At 40.4% G+C, this 19748-nt stretch overlaps 1 protein-coding gene across 1 annotated transcript in view; it reads right to left on the minus strand.

Moving 5' to 3' along the window:
- Positions 1-19748, minus strand: part of LOC112449367 (ankyrin repeat domain-containing protein 26-like) — a 101674-nt gene that overhangs the window by 14727 nt on the left and 67199 nt on the right. The window contains exons 14-21 of the mRNA XM_059892865.1: positions 11518-11600; positions 8377-8528; positions 7837-8098; positions 6746-6918; positions 4707-4740; positions 4296-4431; positions 2373-2595; positions 1513-1696 (exon numbers count right to left, since the gene is read on the minus strand). Of these exons, the coding sequence (XP_059748848.1) occupies positions 1513-1696; positions 2373-2595; positions 4296-4431; positions 4707-4740; positions 6746-6918; positions 7837-8098; positions 8377-8528; positions 11518-11600 (1247 nt within the window). The remainder of the gene's footprint in view (positions 1-1512; positions 1697-2372; positions 2596-4295; positions 4432-4706; positions 4741-6745; positions 6919-7836; positions 8099-8376; positions 8529-11517; positions 11601-19748) is intronic.

Consider the following 19748-nt stretch of genomic DNA (forward strand, 5'->3'; position numbering starts at 1 on the left):
TTCCTGTACTGAAACAGGACACTCACAGAGCAGAGTGCTCATGTTCTCACAAGCAGAAGAATGACACACAAAATGTGGTCTCTGAACTGCCTATAGTTTCCTCCTTACCATCAGGGAAGTGAGAAACTAACCTAATGATCAATCGAGGAAGTGAAATCATTACCAAAACCCAGAATATCTATTATTAGTAGCAAGAGTTTCCCCCCCGCCCCCGCCTTGGTGTGTGTGGGGGGTTAGGGGGGCACTTTTATAAGTTGTTCTAAAGAAACAACTTTTTAAAGTGTTCAAAAGTGTTTTTACAACTGATGTCGCAGTTTTTACAAAATGAAAACCAGTAAATGATGTGAAAAGGTCGTTGACAGGATATTAAAGAAATGACAGTGGAGCCAAGAACGGACTCTGATTCAGACACTGAAGGTGACGACGTGCGTGGAGTGACCGACACGCTCACTCCAGAGCAGAGGGACTTGGTCGGGTAGCGCAGTCGATGGGAGACCACACATGGTCTTCCTTGCCTAAACCACAATCAGGGTCCTGGCTCCTCTGAGATAGTCACAAAAGATTTGAGATCAATTCCTATAGAAAATATTAAAGGCCTCTCCTTGGATGAGGCCATCCTATGTCACTACCTGACTGCTCTAGACAAATGGATCTGAATTACAAATACTACTTTCCCGAGCTCTTCCCGAGAGCTTTTCGTTGTGGGAGATCTACTGCTAGGACCTCGGGGATGGGACCCAGTCCATGTTTGAGAGGGATTTCGGTGTGGGAGCAAATTCCTCTGCTCTGAGATGCCACTTGAGAACTCTGCAAAATGAAGGACAACCAACTTCAAGAGTGTCTGGTGTCTACCAACTGCTGGAAAAAAATTCCTGCACCTCTTGAGGATGTCAGTTAACACCTGTCCTTGAGGACTCTGCTGTGAGGGAGAACGCAGCTGGGAAAGCTGGAGCCAGCTCTGAGCTGTTCATGGGACATGTGGCCTGGAGGGCTGACTGGCACAGAGGGAGGGGGGTCCACAACCCTCAGCCACGTGCCAGACTGAAGGCCAGAGGCAACTTTATGTAAAATTAGGCACGATGGTCCCTCCCAGTGCCCCTTCTCTTCTAGACCTATTCACTCACCAACAGTCCCTCAAGGCAGAAGGATCTGTTGCCTGAGGTGGGCTGAGAGCTTAACCTCCAGTTTCTACACCATTCTCAACCCTGTGGTTTCTCAGGATCTATTGTGTGAACTACTGACATGACCTCTTCCTCCCTCTGCTCGAAAAAGTGCACCCAGCATGTCAGGATCATACAATTCTTATTTCTAGCCTTGTTACTTTGGGAATTTTGAATTTCTTTTCTTTTGTTTTTAACAATTAACCTAAAATTTCCTGTAACACTAAACAAAATGACACAAAATAAATGGTACAACACTAAATAAAATGGTATTTTTTAAAAAGGGGGTATTATAAATAATATTGATGAAATAGTGTTAGAAATTTGAAATTTTCACCAAAGATTACTCTACCTGATTCAGATTATTTCTCTCAGTCTTCAGTTTTACTTCTACCGCTTGGAAAGTGAGTTCTAGTTGCTGTTTCACTTCAACTTCTTTACTATATTCGTCTTCTTTTCTTCTTAAATGCTCCATCATTTTTTCACATAACATATCGGCATTTCTTCTATTCTCTTCTTCTTGCTTTAAGGTGACTCTGCAAAATTTAAAGCTCTTCTTAGAAAATCATGAGATTATTCACTGCTGCAATAACTTTTGTTCCCTCTTCACAATGTTTAAAATAGTAAACATGGGGGAATACAATGAAAAGCACTTAATAATGGTCACTGTTTGCAGACAGAGGGTTAGGAATAAAACAATTGTTTTCATTTTCTCTTGAGAAAAATGGCTACTTTATACATCTGCAGGTGGGAATGTAAAATAATATAAACTTTCCTAAGAATAGTTTAGAAATATAGATCACAGACCTTTTTTAAGTTCTCATACTTTAACCAAATAATACGATAATATTAAATAATTAGAAAGGTAGACATGAATTTATAGAAAAGGTGTTCCCTGCAGTATTAAATAGAATACAGAAAAGTGAAAAACAACCAAAATCAATTTGCTAAATAATTAATAAGGTTTCCATTATGGTGGACTTCTTTATGGTCATGAAAATGATGATTTGGAAAAACATACATTATTAGAAGCATTCACTGTTAAGAACCTGCCATATTATTTCCAAGAATTTCACACTCCACAATACTAGTGACACTTTCTCCCCTGTAAAATCCTAGAGGATAAGTTAGTCCTTATAACACGTCTACGTCTCTGCAGTATTAAAGGAAACAATAGTTCACATATTTCTTTAAAAGCAAGATATACAGTACCTCAAGTTGCCGAGCTCTCTTTCCCACTCCACTTTCTGATGCTCTAACTGTGATTTCACTTCTTTGGTTTCTGACAGCTCTTTCTGTAGCCCACGAACCTTACTTTTCATTCTGTAAAATTCTCCTCTAAGTAGTTCACAATGGCTTCTTTGGCTTCTTTGAAAACCTACTAATCTTTCATGCGAAAGAACTGTATCTTGAATTTTCAACAAGCCAACAGAATCTGCATGATGAAGAAAACAAAGACAGAAACAAAAAAAAAAATTATGTGAGTAATTTTTGAGTATAAAGGACTGTGCCTTTCACGTTCACTCATCCACGCACTGAACAAGTATTAAGTGTCTATAATTGGAAGACATTATTCTAAGCTCTGCAGATAAAACAGATGCCCCTGGCTCTTGTTTAGCTTGAAGTCTAGTAGAAGAGAAAGACAAATAAAATAATTATGAACTCAGATAGATACTCTAAGAAAAGAGAGTTCTATGATCACATAACAGAACTTGACATAGACTGGGTCCAGGAAAGATTTCCCTGGGGAAGAGCTGTCACACTGAGAAATGAAGGATGAGCAGGAAGTAGTAAGTGGAGTAGGAAGAGCAACCCTGTGGACAGTCTCCAGCTGCCATATGTTTTTAACCAAGACAGAGTGAACAGCTACTGATTTACCTTCCTGAGTGGAGCGAGCAAAAACAACGCTGACAAAATACATTAAACAATGATTTCATGACAAAGGACTTCAGGGAGTGAAGGACAATGATCCCGGAAACACACCAGGTTAGCCTAAGGAACGCCCCAGCTCACCGCCTGGAGAGAATTTCTAGGCCCCAACACGGGGAGAAGGAACAGAAGCTGAGTCAGCCAGACTCCCTGACAGGAGGTGATGAAGCTGACAGTCTGGTGAAACCAAAGTGGGCAGAGATCACAAATCAGAACCGGGAGAGGAGAGAGTGGGACAGAGAGAAAAAGGACCCTGGAGATCTGAGGAGGAGCCCCTCGGGTATTCAGCAGAGGAATGAACAGTGCCCATGTGGGAGAAACCACTTGAGACCAGGGAGAAACCATCTGAAAAGACTACAGGAACCTGTGACTGGTGCTCACTCAGTCCCAGGAATTCTATCTATTCTCATGAGTCAGGCTGGAAAAACTCCTAGGTACCAGCAGAATGAACAGGGTAGTCAGCAAGGTCTGGCCTCCAAGGCAGGAAATAATCAGCCCTAGCCCCAGGGCCCCTCTGGATGCACCTAACACATCATGAGAAGCAAGAGCACAGAAGGATCTCTGGAAAACTCTCAATATTTGGAAACTAAGTCACACGGATCTAAATAACCCTTGGATCAAAGAGGTAATGAAAAGAGAAAATAACAAAGTATTTTGAACTGAAAGAAAATGAAAATGTTAAGACCAGCAGACATTTTAGGGAACTGACAAGCTGATTCTAGAATTCATGTAGAAAGAAGGGTGAAAACTCAAACCAGATGGAACCACACAATTGTGACCTTTAACCACGCAGCAAAGAGAGGCAACAGTTGGGCTTGAAGCAAGGGGGTAGCATGATGAGACCTGAATGTTTACAAATAGGCAATAATTACAGTTGCTATGCAGACCGAGGTTCTGCCAGGTGGAGTGGCAGGGAAAGAAGTCCTGAGAGTATTTCAGAGACTCTAGGAGGAAAATGATGCTGACCTGACCGTGGGTGCGGGCACAGGAAAGAAGAGTCAACAGAAGGTACAGTGAGTGAGAAGGATCATAGGCCTGTGGCTCAGAGTATACACTCACGTTCATGTCCTTTTAACGCAAAACAAACTTCTGGGACGCACAGCACTGTAGCATATCCCTGGCTCTAGAGCAGACTGACAAGGTGTGCATATATCACTCCTCGACACACAGACAGGCTTTCCGTTAACATTTACACTGCGGTCCTACCTTTAAGCCCCACGTTGGGAGGTTCTACTTCCAACGGGGAATTCGTAGAGTAAAGCCCATCGCCATCCTCAGAAACAGTCTCAGACGACTGAGTTAAGTCATCCAGGTCATTCACGTAATTAATTTGTTCTTTGACCTACACGTAAACAATACTGTTTCACAATGTCCTTAAAATATGCGTAAATATACCAAGTGTACAGAGGTGATAAAACTCTGTACAAAACAAAAACAGACATTTCTTAAAAGAAGAGATTTTTATCAAAAGCATAACTTTATCAACAGTGTTTCTGAATGATGTGTTCAAAGTAAACTTCTCTACAACAAAGGAAGATTTTCTATTTTACCACTATTCCTTTGACAAATTATTTTCGACAAGGATAATATTTTTGAAAGTTCATTTTTTTACTATACCTTCTTCTTTTCATACGGTGTTTTCCTTGCAGGCCTAAAAGAACAAATGATTCTTTTCAGGCTAATATTAAATATTCAAAAATACAAACAATACCTAAACTTTTTCATATAAACTCTTTGCATTGGCAAGTAATTGTCTATAAAGGATGCAGAAATAATAAGAGCAGCATTAAAGGACACAGAAAATATATCAGTAATATTAATAAAGCATTAGTTAGATCCAAGGAAAAGGAAAAACATAAAGTTACTTGCGTTGTATGATAGGAAACTATACCAGTGTTTTTGCACCTGTCCTTTTCCAGAAGAGCTAACTTTTATGGCAATACAACCTATCTGGGAGGTATTCCTTCAGTCTTCTAAGAAAGAAACCCATTTGAATAACCAAGATATTAGCTCTGGAGGACATCTTATGCATCAGCCAGGCATTATTAGAAGCACTTGCCATGTCCTAAAGGCATTTTCATCCCCACAGTCATTCTGGGAGATGGGTACAGGAAGAAATGGAGCACACAAAGGCTGAGGAACGTGCCCAGGCCCACTCAGCATGTCACAAACAGACCCAGAATTCAAACCCAGAAGTCTGGCTTCAACACGGCTCTTCCCAAATATGCTGAGAAAGTAATATCAAAAAGCCTTTTTAAGTAATATGATAGCAAATGAATCTATAGGATTATTTCAGATCTAGTTATAGCTATAAATAATGATTTCTGAATCTTAAAACATATTTCTCAAAAATTAAAGACTTCAGAGGTAGGCAAGTCTGCAAATCTACTGTCAATACAGTTTTGTTTTCTGTAAAGAAATTCATCAATAGGCCTTCATTCACCCATTCTGCTGTTTCTTCATGCATCTGACATAGATGTATTGAGCACACAATATGTGTTAATGACATGCTTAGTAAAGGAAGCACGGGTTCTGTCATTTAGACCTTTATCACGCAAAAGGAATAATGTGAAAGACTGCTAATAATGTTTTTCTGTTGAATATAAACAAAATCTTCCCCTTTTCCCTGGAATCTATAAACAACTATGAAGTTAATATGATGTGATATTTCAGAGCACCTTACAAAATCATAGCTACTCACCATGTTACTATCAACTAGAATCATCAAGGAATGACCATATCCTATTCAGTATAGCCTAAGTGTGTGTAAATTCACAATTATGTAATTTTTGAAAATCTATATATGATAGAATTAACTTAAGCAATCATCTGCATATTCCATTACATAGGAATATTACACTTCAGAACCAATGAACAAGCCCTTACCATAAAACTATACAGGAACAGAAGTATTATGTACAATTAGTTTAATGTAATAGTTTAAAGATAATGTCATACAATCAATAAGCTTTCTAGTATTGGAAATGCAAACAAGACTAAACTAAACTAAACAAACACGCCCTCTGCTGGCTCATTTCCAATAGCATGCTGCTGCTAAGTCACTTCAGTCGTGTCCGACTCTGTGCGACCCTATAGACGGCAGCCTACCAGGCTCCCCAGTCCCTGGGATTATCCAGGCAAGAACACTGGAGTGGGTTGCCATTTCCTTCTCCCATGCATGAAAGTGAAAAGTGAAAGTGAAGTCATTCAGTCGTGTCTGACTCCTAGCAACACCATGGACTGCAGCCCAGGGGCTCCTCCATCCATGGGATTTGCTAGGCAAGAGTACTGGAGTGGGGTGCCATTGCCTTCTCCCTCCAACAGCATACATACTCGAGAAGCTCCCTTCTTAACATAAAACAAGAAACACCTGTGAACTCCACATTCCTCTTCAGTTACCATCCAGTTCTTCATTGCCTGTCCCAATAACATTCCCTACTGAATGTTTTTGTGTATTCATTACAGTCCAGTTTCCAAGGGGACTATTTACTGAAATGACTTCCGGCCAAAGGCACTGGTCCTCACCTCAACCTTTCAGCAGGGTTCGTCCAATCTCTTGTCTTGGCCTGAGCACTGTATAATGCTGCTGTATTTCCAGAAGAAGTATTCAGTGCTAACATTTCTTCCCCTACAAACAAGGAATCTGGAGAATGTACCTGTCATCACCCTGATCCACTTCCCTTAAAATGCCGTCATCATTCACGTGCAGCAGACCACCAGTCAGTGAATCGGTCTTTTCAAATATTGGTGCCATCACATGTTCTTCCGGTGTCCATTTGTCATCGTTCTTTTTCTTTACTTCCTTCCTATGTACACCAGGATCGCTACTTTAAAAAGTCCACAAAAAAGCCAATGTTTTCTGATAATTCAACTGATAAAGAATAAAAAAAAAAACCCAATTCTTATAAAATTCCAACTCTTACCCATCTTAAGTCATTGATTAATTCACAAAACAGTTATAGAGTACCAACCATATGCAAGAAAACAAATTCTTCCTTCAAACACAGATGCGATTATGATACAATATGATATATAAAACAACATATGAAAATGGTAAGTGAAATAAAGAAGGATTTGCAGAAGAAGTGAAGAGAGGAGATCATGAGAAACAGAAAAGGGAGAAAATCATTCTACTTGGAGATTCGAGTGTGAGCACAAACATCAGGCACAGGGCATCTGGGTTGTTTCCGAGGAACCTGGAAGGAAGAGCACAAAATACATGGAAGAAAGGAGAGAGATGCATCTGGAAAGACACTGAGAAGAACCTCAAGGGCTACACTGCAAACCTGGAGTCCCCTGGCTAAGCGCCTTGACTCTTAGACATGGGAGCCATAAGTAGATTTACACTATATTTTTTATTTTGCTACTAAATATAATAATGGTGAATTTAGGGACTTCCCTGGTGGTCCAGTGCTTAGGAGTCCACCTGCCAATAAAGGGGGCAGGCGTTCCAGTCCTGGTCAGGGGAGATCCCGCGTGCCATGGGGCAACTAAACCATGCTCCACGGCTACTGAGGCCAGCACCCCAGAGCCCACACTCAGCATCAAGAGAAACCACCACACTGAGAAGCCCAAGCACTGCGGCGGCAAAGACCCAGGGCAGCCAAAAATAAATGAAAAAGAGAATTCACAGAAAAAAGCCACACTTAATTTAGGTGGTATTTTAAGTGACACGAGGCACACATACCATGAAAGAAGAAACCAAGGAAATATTTGGCCACGGGAGGAGAGCTCACTTTTAAACCACCCGCATGATGGCGGTGACAGCAGCATCACGGCTGAAAAACTGACACCTCATGGCCTCTCCCGCCACCATCAGCAATCTGGCCTCCTCCATGGACACACTCAAAGTGCTAGGAGAGAAAAGCCTGCCAGCCAAGGGACTCTTTTCAGAAAAGCTGTCTTTCAGAAATGAAAGAGAAATAAAAACCGTCCCAGACATAGCAAACCTGAGGGAGCTCATCACCACTAGTCCCGCCTCATGAGAAACGCTGGGAGAAGTCCTCAGACTGAAATGAAAGGATGCTCGTTAGTGACAAAACACATTTAAATATACAACACACTGAGTAAGGCAAATATGCAGTCAAATCCAGAATACTCTAATATGTACCATGGTGGCATGTTAACAAAGGAACTCTAGTAATAAGGCTAAAGGACAAGAGTATTAAAAATAACCATATCTCTAGTAAAATATAAAATCTGTACATCACAAACATTAGCTCAAGTTAGAAATTATTTTATAGGAACATAAGAAGGGACGTGCTGCTAAATATTGATACAGGATTACCTATCAGAACCCTCATGCTGCATAGCAGGAAACTCCTGGTTGCTGTTTCCTCCACGCTTTCTCTGCTGAAACAATCCACTCTCATCAGCAGCATCGCATACGTTCTCTGATACTTCCACTTCACTGCTTTTGTGCTTCTTTTCTTCTTCAACCTTTAATGGAAGTTTGACACTAAGAATAATTGCTGTGTATTGATTATAAAGATCTTTGTTTTCAATTTTATTATTTGACTCAGTGCTCACCCTGAATTTAAGTGATAAAAATATTTTTGTGTTTATTTTAATTTTATCACTTACAAGTCACTGAAATCTTTGTAAAATCTGCTCCTTTCTGTTTGAGGAAAAGAAACAAAATTCCCAGAATTTCAAAAATGGCGTTCTTAATAAGATGCAATTATTCATATTGTCTTCCCCATCTGACTGGCAGAGACAGAGAAATAAAAAGACAAAGACACAAAATCTGTCCTCTTTGGTCTTTACTACCTGGATTTTCCATTAAACAGCCGGATGGAGAGGATGTGACACCTTTGCACCTCAGAAAGGAAACATTCTTCTCTGCACTAAAGCTATTCTTTCCCCTCTGCCTTTTACAGTTCTTTTTTCACTTGGATCCAGGAAATAGCAAAAAAGTGACGGTGTTCACGAAATTAAATGAACCAGAGTTTACCAAAACACAAGGAGCAGAATGAAACTGAGGAGTTGTTAGTTAGTGTGGAATTCTGGAATATAAGTAATGCTTCCCAATTCCACATTCAATAACCATCAAACCTTACAGGTAGAGGGTATAGAAATAATTACCTAGCATTGCCCCGCTAGGCAATTCCTCAAACAGAAAGGAGCAATTTTATTGCTATTTACCAAAAACAGCAATAAAATCAAAGAATGTTCAAGGTTTTGTTTAAGGCCCCTAAACTGGCACTCCCTAGCATTTTATGGCACCAAAAGAGATGATACAATTCTGGAACGTTGAATGTTATGTATTACCAACTGAATTCATCAGATTAATCAGATAAGTTAAAAGCGTGACTTTGGCACAGTTTCAATGCTTTAGTTGGGGGTAGGGCTCATCTCCTTTTTTTTTTTTTTTTTAAACAGGAGAACACATAGAGTTTTTTTGTTTCTTTTTTGTGTCTTTTTGTTTGTTGTTCAAACTCAGTCAAAGCACCTCTTACACAAAAGAGCAAACAAACAATTTTTAAAAACCTATTACTGAAGAAGAAAAATCTCACAGCATCTCAGAACTCAGTCTTCTCCTTTGTAGGTAAACACTTAATTTTTTTTTTCCTTTTTTGCTCAGGATTTATTCTACCTGTGGGCTTCCCTGGTGGCTCAAACATTAAAGAATCCACCTTCAATGCGGGAGACCTGGGTTCGATCCCTGGTTTAGGAAGATCCCCTGGAGAAGGGAACAGCTAGCCACTCTGGTATTCTTTCTGGCCTGGGGAATTCCATGGACAGAGGAGCCTGGCAGGCTACAGTCCAAGGGTTTGCAAAGAGTTGGACCTGACTGAGCAACTTTCACACACACACACACACACACACACACACAACCTATGTAACAAAATCACACATGTCAAAACTTCTACATTTTAGTAAACAACATAATGGAAAGGTCTGTCTCAAAAGAAACATCTGAGTGCTGATTAAAGCATATGTGGGAGCACATGTATTTGTTATTAAAAAGATCCTGAAGCGGCCATGCTGGAAATCTAAGTGCCTAGCGATTGCGGAAAGCAGAGAAGATCACATATTCAACCACAATGAAGAGATTAGAGGGAACACATGCTCATGTCCCATCTCTCAGTCAGTGCTTTCTTCCCATTCTATGGAAATATAACTTATATTTAACCCAACAGAGTTAAAGGAAAAAAAAAGATGCAAAACCCTAGCTGATTATTCTTCTTAAGCAATTTCCTTGGTGCTTATTCTGGCTCAGAAGACCACATGGTACATAGCTAAATGAGTTTCCCAGTCCATACTAAGACTGACGGAGAAGAATTAGATATTAGAACTGATTGAAGGACAAAAGCCATGAAAATAGTTTCCTGAATTCCTGTTATTGAGATAATAATCAATTTCTACACAATTACCTCTTTGGATGACCCTGCTTTATTCATAAGTGGAAAATCAAAAGGGACCACATCATCAAGAAAGAGAAAAACCAAAGCAAGAGAAAATGAGAAACTCTTTTGGAAGTTAAATTTTCTCTTTTTCCAGAGCCAGCAACTCTACTTGTAACATGTCTATTTCCTTCTTAAACCTCTGCATATCCTTCTCTAATCCTTCATTTACATACACTGCAGATGCGCCATGACTATTAGGTGGAGAAGAATTCCCATTTTCTAATTCGGGTTCCATGCTTTTATTGTCACTAGCACTGCAATTATCCGCATGCAGTGGCTTCTGGAACCAGTCCTGTATTGCTTTATTCTTCAGATCAGCATTCTAACAACAGCAAGGGGAATGTGAATTTTTATTTGAATTATATGTTTCATCTTACCAGGGTAGACAAGCCACAGACTAGAATGACATGCCTGTCCTGTGTCTCATTTCCGATTAGTGGGATCTTGCCTCATATTTTGTGACATTTGCATATCAATCTCTTGGTCTTTCACTTCGAATATAACTACCGGCTCCTCTACTTTTTTATTTTCTGTATCATTATAAAAACTCTCCTCAATTTTCCTAAACACATGTTCAACGTCTAGTTGATAATTTTCAACGTCTACTTTATTTTCAGGGAAACAAAGCTTTGAAGATGACCGACAAGTCTATCCAAGGGACCCAGAGTTTACAGACCACAGAAAAACATTTTTGAGACTGGGTTCTTTTTGTTCAGGAAATGCTTGGAATACTAGAGAGACAGATACTCCAAATGCATCTTTTTCCTCACAATCAGGTATATTATTTGTGAGATTAGGAGATATTTCCTTTTGGTTTGCTCCTTCTTTAGGGTTATCACGTAGTGGATCTTCCTCAGGAGAAACGGTAATTTGGTATTCCTCACAAAATTTCACTGAACTTCAGCTTTAACTCATTTGTGATGGGTTTTAACTTATCTTTCCATTCTAACTTGCCTTGTTTGATACACATTTTCTCATACAGTACTACACCAGAAATTGAAATTTACAGTTTTACATACCTGTGCATGGTTATTCTCATCTTCATCAAGTTTTTCTTGTTCTTCCTCTGTTATCATTTCCCAGTCTCGTTCTCTTGACAGATCTGCATGTTTAGTTAAAATTACTTAGAATGTTTAGATAAAAGACATAATCCTCATTTAAAACATAGATCTAAAACATTGTATGAAATGACAGATTAAATCAATCTTAATCTTCAGCTGAATATTTACTTCTTTAAGAACTACTTCCAATGACCTAAAAACTTCAACAAACCATTTGGGAAATACCAGATGTCACCAGGTTACAGGCACACAAACAGCTCAAAGATTCAGTCACAGATTGATCCAAACATCAGTGAACAAGACAATCAGAAACCAAACAAAATACAGGACAGACATATAAAGTCACCATACAGTCTCTTCTCTACTTCATAACAGGACCTTTTTAACAACACGCCAAGCATCAACTGCAACATTATTCATGGTTTATAAAATTCCTCTTACTTTTTAGTTTTTATCAGTTCCTTCATCTGAAATGCTTCCCTCTACTCTTCTGACAAATTACTTTTCATCTTTTAAGGCTCAACCTGCTTTGTGAAGTTGTCTTTAATTACTGCCATCTTTCCCCTGATCAAGAGGTATGCCTTTCCTTGTAGCTACCTTAGTACTTTAAAGATTTTTCTAGTGTATCTTTCTAGATTTTCCTAGTGATAGATATAGATCTGGACTGTAAATTATTTCTTTACATGTCTATCCTCTTGGCTCCTAGGCTGCAGAGGACAAGCTCTTAAAAGTCACCTCGGTATATATCGTGTTTTTTTTTTTTAATTTATTTTTTTATTGAAGGATGACTGCTTTACAGAATTTTGTTGTTTTCTGTAAAAGCTCAAAATGAATCAGCCATAGGTACACATATATCGCCCCTTTTGAACCTCTTTCTCATCTCCCTCCCCATCCCACCCCTCTAGGTTGATACAGAGCCCCAGTGTCTCTTATTCAATAATTATTTCTTGGGTTTACGCTCAGTACTAGCCACCGGAGTTTAACGAAAAATGTAGAAAAATGTGTCAGGGATGGCTTTTCTAGAGATAATGCCTGAGTGCAGACTTACACAGTTCAAGGGAACAGAAGGCACGAGAGGGAGAGCATTTCAGGCTGTAGCAAGATGGGGAGAGAAACACACACCACAGGGTAGATATCTGTCCAAAGTGAAGGGCTGGGACTGATGAAGGTCATGGCATCCAGTCCCATCACTTTGTGGCAAAGAGATAGGAAACAATGAGAACAGAAACAGACTTTATTCTCTTGGGCTCCAAAAGAAATGCAGATGGTGACTGCAGTCGTGAAATTAAAGGACACCTGCTCCTTGGAAGAAAAGATATAGGTATGACAAACTTCGCATATTAAAAAGCAAAGACGTTACTTTGCTGACAAAGGTCCGTCTAGTCAAAGCAAAAGCTTTTCCAGTAGTCATGTATGGATATGAGAGTTGGACCAAAAAGAAGACTGAGCACCGAAGAACTGATGCTTTTCAACTGTGGTGTTCGAAAAGACTCATGACAGTCCCTTGGACTGCAGGGAGATCCAACCAGTCAATCCTAAACAAAATCAGTTCTGAACATTCATTGGAAAGACTGACGCTGGCACTGAAGCTCCATTACTTTGGCCACTGGATTCGAAGAGCTGACTCATTAGAAAAGACCCTGATGCTGGGAAAGGTTGAAGTCGGGAGGAGAAGGGAATGACAGAGGATGAGATGTTTGGATGGCATCACCGACTCCATGAACGTGAGTTGAGCAAGCGCTGGGAGATGGTGAAGGACAGGGAAGCCTGGTGTGCTGCGGTCCATGGGGCCGCATAGAATCAGACAGGACTGAGCGACTGAACAACAACAGGGACAAGTGACGAGGGCACCAGCAGCAGTTCAGAATTCTAGAGCAAAGGACTGAAAGGGCTAGAGACAGAGGGTCAGGCAGAAGTCAGACTGTGAGAGCATCAGTGGTGCCTTAAGAGGTCTAGACATTAACGTGACTCAGAGTGCCTCATGGTCACGTGTGCTTTTGAGATTGGTGACTCTAAACACCATGGGAGGGAGGAATCTGAAAGGCACACGAATAACTGGAGGAAGACGAATCTGAAGGAATTAATACTGGGAATAACAAGGTGATGCAGGCCTGAACTCAGGGAATGTTTACAGAAAAATTTAGGATATAAAATTTTCAGGGTACAGTATAGAATAAATCTTTAAGAAACCAATAAATGTACAAATCCAGGGACCCTGAAGGAGTAGGTACTGCTCGTTGTTTTATAAAATGTATTGACTGAAAAAAAATGATCAACATGAACTGATTGAAGTGGCTTCTATCTATTTTGTAGTTTTCCTACCTCACATCGTCCAGTGTTGAAGGGACTCATGTAGGCATTTTATTTGAATTTGTTTTTCCTGGACCTACCAAGCTCACAGAGAAACAAGAGCAAACGACTCAGTTGTATAGATTAAAAGAAAAAAAGACAAAACATGTTGAGTTTAGAGCCTGTAGTCACTATTCTAGGAGATAACTGAGAATATTCTGTAAATGCAAGGTGAGGATAGAAAAGAAAAAAGTACAGGAGTGGAAAAAGAAACAGTGGATGACTTCTTACCATAGTCCTGACCGTATGACTGATTAAGGGCATTAACTAGTATTTATGGACAACACATTATTAGACGTGGTTACTCAATAGACTGGGCATCCGAGTAGAATCAGAATTGACTTTCTGTATACTGCTTTTAAGTGATACAGCACTCCTTTATACCAACCTCCCTTGTGAACTCTTCAGTTCAGTTCAGCTCAGTCGCTCAGTCGTGTCCGACTCTTTGTGACCCCATGAATTGCAGCACGCCAGGCCTCCCTGTCCATCACCAACACCCAGAGTTCACTCAGACTCATGTCCATCAAGTCAGTGATGCCATCCAGCCATCTCATCCTCTGTCGTCCCCTTCTCCTCCTGCCCCCACTCCCTCCCAGCATCAGGGTCTTTTCCACTGACTCAACTCTTTGCATGAGGTGGCCAAAGTACTGGAGTTTCAGCTTTAGCATCATTCCTTCCAAAGAACACCCAGGGCTGATCTCCTTTAGAATGGACGGGTTGGATCTCCTTGCAGTCCAAGGGACTCTCAAGAGTCTTCTCCAGCGGGGAGGAGCCAAGATGGCAGAGGAGTAGGACGGGGAGAACACTTTCTCCCCCACAAATTCATCAAAAGAGCATTTAAACGTCGAGTAAATTCCACAAAACAACTTCTGAATGCCGGCAGAGGACATCAGGCACCCAGAAAAGCAACCCAACTCTTCAAAAGGAGGTAGGAAAAAATATTAAAAACAAAAAAAAAGAGACAAAAGAGGGAGGGACGGAGTTCCGTCCCGGGAAGGGAATCTTAAAAAGAGAGAAGTTTCCAAACACCAGGAAACCTTCTCACTGCCGAATCTGTGCCGAGCTTTGGAAGCACAGAGGGCAACATAACAGGGAGAAAAAATAAATAAACAATTAAAACTCGCAGATTGCGAGCCCTACGGTAACTCCCCCAGCGGAGAAGCAGCGCAGACGCCTGCATCCGCCATTAGCAAGCCGGGGCTGGGCAGGGAGGCGCGTTGTGGGCTGCATCACTGAGAGTAAGAATCTGGCCTGAATACCCTGAGCGCTATCTGAGCGAAATAATTTGGGCTAGCAAACCAGACTGTGGGATATCTACCACGCGAAAAGCCAACCCTAACCTAAGACCGCCAGGCCCGCGCACGGAACAAAGGACTGAACAGAGATAGCCGGCTGCAGATCTTCCCCCTCCGGTGACAGGCAGCCAGAGCCGGAAGGGGGCAATCGCAGCCCCAGAGAGACATTATCTATAAAACTGTAAGCAGGCTTCTTTGCTAACTAAAACTTCTTGGGGGTCTGGACGGTCAACATCTGCCTGAGAAGATGCGCCGGTTTTAACACCCAGATAACCGAGTGGCGGGGAGGCGATAAGTCGCAGCATTGGCGCTCGCCAAACACCTCATCACCTGAGCTGCTCGGACCTGGGAAGAGCACAAAACGCAGGCCCAACTGAGTCTGCGCCTCTGAGGACTACCCGAGTGCCTGAACCTGAGCGGCTTGGACCTGGGAGGTGCATGCAGCCCAGGGCCAGCCTCGGATTGTTCCCGGCGGAACAACCTAGAGTCCGAGCAGTGTGGACAGGGAGGCTACATGCGCCGTGAGCAGGGGCAGACCCAGGGTGGCTGAGGCACTGCGAGCCCACGCCAGTGTTATTTGTTTGCAGCATCCTTCCCTCCCTCCCTCCCCACAGCGCGACTGAACAAGTAAGCCTAAAAAAAAAAAAAAAAGAAAAAAAAGTGTCCTCCACCGTGCCCTTTGTGTCAGGGCGGAAACCAGATACTGAAGAGACTAGCAAACAGAAGAAGATATAACAGAGGGAAACGCCTTGGAAGCTACAGGCAATAGATCAAAACCCTGTGGTTACTACGGACTACATAGGAAGGGGCCTATAGATCTTGAGAAATATAAATCTGACCAAGGAACTAGCCAAAAATGAACTGAACCCACAACACCCACAAAAAAAAAAACAAAAAAGTCCTAGATATATTTTTATTATTTTTACGATCATTCTTTCCTTTTTTTTTTTAATTAAAAAAAAATTTTTTAAGTCCTCTATTGTTCCTTTAAATTTCACTTTTATAACCTATTACTTTGCAAAAAAAAAAAAGACCCTATTTTTTTCTTCTTCAGCAAACTTCATATATATATATTTTATAATTTTTTGACCTTGTTTTTTGTTTGTTTTTGTTTTTGTTTTTTTCTTCTTTTCTTTAACATTGTATTTTTGAAATTCCAAACTCTACTCTAGATTTTTAATTTTCACTTTTTGGTATATTTTATCAATTTTGTACCTATAGTTTTTTTTTTAATATAATTTCTGACTTTTTTTTTTTTCCTTCTCTGTTTCTTTCTCTTCTTCTTTTATATAACATTGTATATCTGAAATTCCAAACTTTACTCTAGATTTTTAATTTATGCTTTTTGGTATTTGATATCAATTTTGTACCTGTATTTTCTTTATAATTTTTGTGACATTGTTCGTATTTGTTTGTTTGTTTTCTCTCTTTATTTTTCTTCTTCTTTTTTTTTTTTAACATTGTATTTTTGAAATTCCAAACTCTACTCTAGATTTTTAATTTTTGCTTTCTGGTATTAGTTATCAATTTTGTACCTGTACTTTCTTTATAATTTTCGCGACCTTGTTTGTTTTTGTTTGTTCGTTTTTTCTCTCTTTCTTTTCCTTCTTCTTTTCTTTAACATTGTATTTTTGAAATTCCAAACTCTACTCTAGATTTTTAATTTTTGCTTTCTGGTATTAGTTATCAATTTTGTACCTGTACTTTCTTTATAATTTTCGCGACCTTGTTTGTTTTTGTTTGTTCGTTTTTTCTCTCTTTCTTTTCCTTCTTCTTTTCTTTAACATCATATTTTTGAAATTCCAAACTCTACTCTAGATTTTTAATTTTTGCTTTTATGCATTTGTTACCAATTTTGTACCTTTAAGGACCCAATCTTCAGGACCCATTTTTCACTAGGGAGTGAGATTACTGGCTTGACTGCTCTCTCTCCCTTTGGACTCTCCTTTTTCTCCACCAGGTCGCCTGTGTCTCCTCCCTAACCCCTCTCTACTCTACCCAACTCTGTGAAATTCTGTGTGTTCCAGACGGTGGAGAACACTTAGGGAACTGATTACTGGCTGGATCTGTCTCCCTCCTTTTCATTCCCCCCTTTTATCCTTCTGGCCACCTCTGTTACCTTCCTCCTTCTTCTCTTCTCTATATAACCCCGTGAACATCTCTGAGTGGTCCAGTTGTGGAGTGCACATAAGGAAGTGACTACTGGCTAGCCCACTCTCTCCACTATTGATTCACCTCATCTCATTTGGGTCACCTCTAACTCCCTCCTCCCTCTTCTCTTCTCCATGTAACCCTGTGAACCTCTCTGAGTGACCCTCACTGTAGAGAAACTTTTCATCTTTAATGTAGATGTTTTATCAATGGTGCTGTATTGAAGGAGAAGTTTTGAAACTACTGTAAAAATAAGACCGATAACCGGAAGCAGGAGACTTAAGTCCAAACCCTGACTCCAGGGAACTCCTGACTCCAAGGAACATTAATTGACGGGAGCTCATCAAATGCATCCATACCGACACTGAAACCAAGCACCACACAAGGGCCAATAAATTCCAGGGCAAGACATACCAAACAAATTCTCTAGCAACAAAGGAACACAGCCCTGAGCTTCAAGATACAGGCTGCCCAAAGTCACCCCAAAACTATAGACATCTCATAAATCATTACTGGACATTTCATTGCACTCCAGAGAGAAGAAATACAGCTCCACCCACCAGAACACCGACACAAGCTTCCCTAACCAGGAAACCTTGACAAGCCACCTGTACAAACCCACACACAGTGAGGAAACGCCACAATAAAGAGAACTCCACAAACTGCCAGAATACAGAAAGGACACCCCAAACTCAGCAATTTAAACAAGATGAAGAGACAGAGGAATACTCAGCAGATAAAGGAACAGGATAAATGCCCACCAAACCAAACAAAAGAGGAAGAGATAGGGAATCTACCTGATAAAGAATTCCAAATAATGATAGTGAAATTGATCCAAAATCTTGAAACTAAAATGGAATCACAGATAAATAGCCTGGAGACAAGGATTGAGAAGATGCAAGAAAGGTTTAACAAGGACCTAGAAGAAATAAAAAAGAGTCAATATATAATGAATAATGCAATAAGTGAAATTAAAAACACTCTGGAGGCAACAAATAGTAGAATAACAGAGGCAGAAGACAGGATTAGTGAATTAGAAGATAGAATGGTAGAAATAAATGAATCAGAGAGGATAAAAGAAAAACGAATCAAAAGAAATGAGGACAATCTCAGAGACCTCCAGGACAATATTAAACGCTACAACATTCGAATCATAGGGGTTCCAGAAGAAGAAGACAAAAAGAAAGACCATGAGAAAATACTTGAGGAGATAATAGTGGAAAACTTCCCTAAAATGGGGAAGGAAATAATCACCCAAGTCCAAGAAACCCAGAGAGTCCCAAACAGGATAAACCCAAGGAGAAACACCCCAAGACACATATTAATCAAATTAACAAAGATCAAACACAAAGAACAAATATTAAAAGCAGCAAGGGAAAAACAACAAATAACACACAAGGGAATTCCCATACGGATAACAGCTGATCTTTCAATAGAAACTCTTCAAGCCAGGAGGGAATGGCAAGACATACTTAAAATGATGAAAGAAAATAACCTACAGCCCAGATTATTGTACCCAGCAAGGATCTCATTCAAGTATGAAGGAGAAATCAAAAGCTTTTCAGACAAGTGAGAGGATAACAGGCAGGAAGGCCAGGGGTCTCCAAATAGAGGAAATAGCCTGCAAGTGTCAGACATTTTTATCTCTCTTAAGCGGCAGGAGGAAACAAACTAGCAATATTTTTTCCTTCTCTATACAAATTTAAAGGGAGGTTTCTCTTAAAATATTGTGTTGCCATAATGACACCCAGCTTCGCCTGAAGTTAGCTATTCTCGAGTCTAGAGATAACCAATGCCTTTTTCTTATGAAAATGTTTGTCTTAAGCTATGCTAATGTACCATGCCTTTACCCCAAACTCTGTCTCCAAGTCGGTTCCGCCTCTTGGCCCAGAACCTACTTGACAAACCAGTATGGATATTGTTCCCCTAATCTATGTAAATGAAACTATTTGTATGGTGGTCTGCCCTTCTTCAAGATTCAAGTTAATCATTTTATGGCCCATCTGAATTTTAAGACATTCCTTTCTTTCATTAACAGACTGCTAGTGACTATATAACATCCAGCTAAAGACTAGCAGGGGGGTACTCTTTCTGCCCCCTTCTGATGCCTATGTCAGAAGCTTTCTCTATCTCCTTTATACTTCAATAAAACTTTACTACACAAAAGCTCTGAGCAATCAAGCCTCGTCTCTGGCCCCGGATTGAATTCTTCTCCTCCGGGGGCCAAGAATCCTGGTGTATTCACGTGATTCAGCAACAACCTTTCATCTTGGGGGCTCGTCCGGGATCCTTCAGGACAAGGTAAGGATGCTTGGAGCTTTAGTTCTTTGTTCACGTGATTCAGCAACAACCTTTCATCTTGGGGGCTCGTCCGGGATCCTTCAGGACAAGGTA

The sequence above is a fragment of the Bos taurus genome, chromosome 13 (genome assembly GCF_002263795.3).
Source record: "Bos taurus isolate L1 Dominette 01449 registration number 42190680 breed Hereford chromosome 13, ARS-UCD2.0, whole genome shotgun sequence".
Lineage (NCBI taxonomy): Eukaryota > Metazoa > Chordata > Mammalia > Artiodactyla > Bovidae > Bos > Bos taurus.